We start from the raw sequence: 4,805 nt of genomic DNA on the forward strand, positions 1-4,805 counted from the left end.
CAATTGTTTCCATACGTTCCTAAAGATAAAGTGGCATGGCAATGAGACTGAACCGCTCACTATATGTGGATTAGAGCTACTGTGCGTCTGCATAATATCCCACCACCATCTCCTGGAGCAGGATGTCTGCTTCCTGCAGGCTGATATGCTTAAGAGACTGTGTCCATCAGCAAGGGAACTATAAAATCAAGCCAATCTTTTCATTGCGCCACTCATTTCACACACTTGTCTGCAGCTCTAACTTTACTGATGAGGTAAAAAGACAAAACAAAAGTGGGGAAAAAACACTATCTCAATCCAAACTAGACTTTCTGAAGGTTACCTTCTATTACTGAATCTTAGGTTCCCCCCCCCCCCCCCCCCCCCCCGAAAACATCACTACTTTTTAAAATCAGCAGCAGCATCATGCTTCTGGGCACTTTAACACTACCTATTACCTATGGGGGTGCAGACGTAATACAATCTAAGAGAACAGAAAGCAAGTCTGAAATAAAAGCTCATTAGCTTTGTTTCTTGGGGTTGTTCTTAGGGTTTTGTTAAAAGGATTCAGCTTCCTCCAACCATGGTAAAAGAACATCTTTTGTGCTGCTTTACATTAGGGCTTCTTTGAGTTTGAGTGTTTTGGGGCCTTCCCCCTCCCGGGGGAGTGGCCTGGGGCATGGCCCTCACTGAAAGGCTTGGTGAAAACGCGGCAGTGTGGTACTGCTGCTGAACACTGAGGGGGGTGGGTGCAGGGAGGCCCCACCCAGTCCTTGGGGGTCCTGAGGTTGTGGCTGTAGAGAAGTAAGAGATGCTGCATGGAGCTCTGCACCATGAGAAGAAGAGGAGGAGGAGGAGGAAGATGTGCTGTAGCTCATGGCCAGTCCCCCTGTGCTCAGGGGGGCGCTGTAGGGGGGCAGGTTAAGTGGCAGGAAGCCCATCAGGTGGGACATGTCCATGCTGGTGGCGCACAGAGACTCGGTAATGGGGGCAGGGCTCTTGGGCATCTCACCCTGCAGGGCCTGGGGGAGGTCCAGTACCCCCCTTGGCGGGGAGGGGGTGCCGGCGGGCTCAGCCAGGGTAGAACCTGACAGGCCACTCTGCAGGTCCATAAGAAAGGACTCCATCTCCATCTTCAGGTATGAGGTAGATCCAGACTGGTGCTGGTGCTGGTGCTGGTGCTGGTGAAGGGGTGGGGGTGTGTGGGGGGAGTGGAAGGGGTGATGTCGGGGGTGGTGGTGATGCTGGTGGAGGGAGGTGGGGGGCTCCATGTGGCACCCCATCGCCATAGCCGGCGACAGCGATCCGGGCACCAGAGAATGGTACGGGGCCCCTGAGGTTGGCGTGGCCTGCAGATGGGGGCCGTAGAGGCCCATGGGAAGCGGGCCAGTCGCCATGCAAATGACAGGGCTGAGCTCCTCCTTGATTGGGCGGGGGGGCACATCCTGCGCCTCCGCCTTGATCTTCAGCAGCTCCTGCGAGTGGCTCTTTTTCACGTGCCGGGTCAGGTGGTCCTTGCGGCCGAAGCGCTGGGCGCAGAACTGGCACAGGAAGTCCTTGCGGCCGGTGTGCACCACCATGTGGCGGCGCACGTCCTTGCGCGTGTAGAAGCGGCGGTCGCAGTGGTCGCACGGGTGCTTCTTCTCCTTGGCGCCGCCGGGGGTCTTCCCCGAGTGGCTCTTCAGGTGCTCCAGCAGGTGGGGTGTGCTCTCGTAGCTCTGCAGGCACACCTTGCAGGTGAGGTCGCCGCTGGCCGCGGCGTGCATGGCCGCGTGCCGCTTGTAGCCCAGCTTGGTGTTGTAGCTCTTTCCGCACTCCTTGCACTTGAAGGCCTCTTTGTTGGGGTCGTGGGTCTGCAGGTGGTTCTTCAGGTGGTCCTTGCGGTGGAACATCTTCTCGCAGAAGGAGCACTGGTGGGTCTTCTGCGAGGAGTGTGTGGCCATATGCCTGTGGAGAGACCAGGCCAGGATCAGAGGCACTGCACCGCCATTATACTGTGTAAGGTGAGGTTTCCATTCATTTGTTATTCAAACATTACTAACAGCCATGACAGCTGCACCTGTAATATTGTCCAGTTTAAGAAGGCAAAGATAAAATAAAAAGGAATCAAGGTAGATCAGATGTAGCGTGTGACACACTTTAGTCCTGTGTGGTGTGTTATACAGCCCTGTGTTCTCTGTGGGGCGTGTCTCAGAGCTGTGTGTTCTCTGTGGGGCATGTCTCAGAGCTGCGTGTTCTCCTTGGGGCGTGTGTGCGTGTTCTTTGTGGTGTCCTTTACCTGAGGAGTTTGTACTTGGAGACGAAGGCCTTGGAGCAGGGTGGGTAGGAGCAACGCAAGGGTTTCTCTCCCACTCCGCAGCAGGCCTGGGGGTGGAGCCTCTCCTGCGAGCCGCAGAGACCGCCACACAACTCGTACTCACTGCCGTCCCTCTCTCTCTCCCGTTCTCTCTCTGATCGCAGCCTGTCGATGAGCTGCCGTTGCTTTCTCTCTGGGGTCACTGCAGTGATCTGACGGGAGGCATCAGTGGCAGCAGATGCCATAGCAACCCTAGGCTGCCAAGGCCATGAGGACACGATGCTGGCACCCTTGCCTTCCGGACTCTGCTTGGGCAGGGCTAGGGTGGAGGTGAGTGTGCAAAGGCTATGGGGCTTCAGTTAGGGATGCTGATGTCAAAATCTGTCAAGCCAGAACAGAACCAAGTGAGGTCATTTCTTCAAGTTACGTTCCGTGCAATGTGAACTTACGATGTGATACAACGTGATGTTATATATTGTTATGTGGTACTTGAGTCATTGGCATCTCGTTTTAAGAACCAAACAGGACTGACAGGGAGACTGAAGGGGACCAGATGAGACTGTACCTTCTGCGTCTCTGCAGATCTCTGGAGACGGCCTGAGAGTGCTTGTTTTCCCTCCTCTCTCACCCTGCCCCAACAGCGCCGGCTGAAGGGGGGTCTGAAGGGCTACAGTCCATCTTCACTGCTCTGTGGAAGAGTGCAAATAGGCCCAGTGTCAGTGTTTTAAAACATTCCACACCGCATTCCTCAGCATACAACAGATGACCTACAACAAAGCTGTACTGAGATCAGTCATGGTAAAAAAAGAAGGAACAAAGCGATTAGAACATTGTCCTCATGGAGGAAATCTAACTGACAGACTCACAATAACAGATGCCAGACCGATGCATTTAGCAGTCTTTGTAAGAGAAGCTTTTTTTGATGAGAGCACATGTGGCAGAGATCAGACCCAGGTGCCATTTCCTTATCACCTCACATCACTTCCTGAGGTGAAAGACCCAAACACAGACTCCGAAACAGGAAGAGAGGACAGAGAGAGGTGAAAGAGTGACAGAGCCCGCTGCTCCCCTAAATTTAGAGGCAGCAGAACGGAGAATGACTATGACCTGATTAAGAGCCCCAACGATGAGCCCCTCAAAGGTCAACAGTGCATCACCACTCAAAAAGTGCTCTAACATGACATGAGTTTGAGACTGCATCTTGTGTAAATCAACAATCACAATACTTACACTGCACTATTACAAGGATGCTTCAGTGGGATAAAAATGGCAAAGAGTGACAACTTCATTTAACCAAATCTAAAAAAAATCACTTATCATGAATATCTGTTAGGGTCATGTCAAAGTCATCAATGCCAAGGCCATTTAACACAGAATGTTAGGAATACAGGCACTTAATTCAGTGAAACTCATGAAAATGTATGCAAGAAATCAATTTAATGCAATTTTTTCATAGAAATATATAGGCTACACTCATATTCTGAACAGGAAATAAAACAGGTAAATATGCTCTTAATACAGTAAGTTACAGAAATATAGTAGAGCACACTCAAACCAGTTTATATTTTACACCAAGCAAGATCATGGTTCATTTGGAGAGTAATGTGAACCTTAAAGATCAGATTGAATGTAAATAAAATCAAATCTAAACTATTGACAAGGGAGGTTTTGCTTGGAAAACACTGCATACCAAAATGACTCAGCTCTCCCATGCAGGAACTGAAGCATACATTTGTTTAAGTGAGGCCAGCTCTAAAAAGTGGGGTACCCAGCTCAGAGTAAAATGGTGTTGATCCTCCCAGGGTCAGGGAGGGAAACCTGGACACTTTGATTCATCATGCACCTGCAAGTTTCTTAGATTTCAGTGGAGCCCAAATGCACCAATATTAACGTATAAGTATTGTGTGAGAGGGTCTTTGGCAGGATCTTCCATTGTCACAGTTTTGTAAGTCAATGGCATGATAGCAGACCTTGTCTGCACATTTCCACAGAAATTAAATCACTACTTCACAATCTTAAATCAAATCTTCTTTTTTTTCACTTGCTCATACTTGAGTGCGTGATTTTTTAAAGATTTCACTCAGATTTTCAAGAGTGCTCAGTGATATTCTTGATAAAAATGACAACCTCTAAAAGTCAGTCTACACGGTTTCCTGTTACTTCAGTTAAAAAAAATTAAGCTATGTCCATTCTGGCTGGCAGGTCATGTGCAAAGACATTGAATGAAACCACTTAGTACTCACTGAAGAGCTGGAACAATACCAAACCATCAGCTTCTACATCGTTCTCCAGCCTCAGGCCTTTCTCAGCCCCTTTTAAAATTTAAAAAGATTTTCACACAGCCACCAAAATGCCTGCTGACACAGTGATCACAGCGCACTCAACATTACTCTAGTCCTTCTCCTTCACTGTAATGCAGCCTGTTTAAAACCACAAGCCTGTGCTTATGGATTCAGCAAGAGGTTTGGAAGTAGCAGCAGTAGGTAATATTGCTTTTTCACACTCTCAACTCACCTCACCTAGTGGAGTT

At 49.5% G+C, this 4,805-nt stretch overlaps 1 protein-coding gene across 1 annotated transcript; it reads right to left on the reverse strand.

Annotated features, from left to right (window-relative positions):
• Positions 1–665: 665 nt before the first annotated feature.
• Positions 666–2,520, reverse strand: LOC118779808 (zinc finger protein PLAGL2-like). The gene is made up of 2 exons (XM_036532084.1): positions 2,258–2,520; positions 666–1,926 (listed from the first exon to the last, which is right to left on the reverse strand). The coding sequence occupies exons 1-2, from the start codon at positions 2,518–2,520 to the stop codon at positions 666–668; spliced, it is 1,524 nt and encodes a 507-aa protein (XP_036387977.1).
• Positions 2,521–4,805: the final 2,285 nt, after the last annotated feature.

This window comes from Megalops cyprinoides, chromosome 6 (assembly GCF_013368585.1).
Source record: "Megalops cyprinoides isolate fMegCyp1 chromosome 6, fMegCyp1.pri, whole genome shotgun sequence".
NCBI lineage: Eukaryota > Metazoa > Chordata > Actinopteri > Elopiformes > Megalopidae > Megalops > Megalops cyprinoides.

Bases quoted from the DNA above. Each gene is read 5' to 3' on its own strand.
- LOC118779808 (XM_036532084.1), bottom strand. From the start codon at position 2,520: ATGGCATCTGCTGCCACTGATGCCTCCCGTCAGATCACTGCAGTGACC. The intron at 1,927-2,257 runs GTAAAGGACACC...GTCTCTCCACAG, and splicing joins TCCAAGTACAAACTCCTCAG to GCATATGGCCACACACTCCT.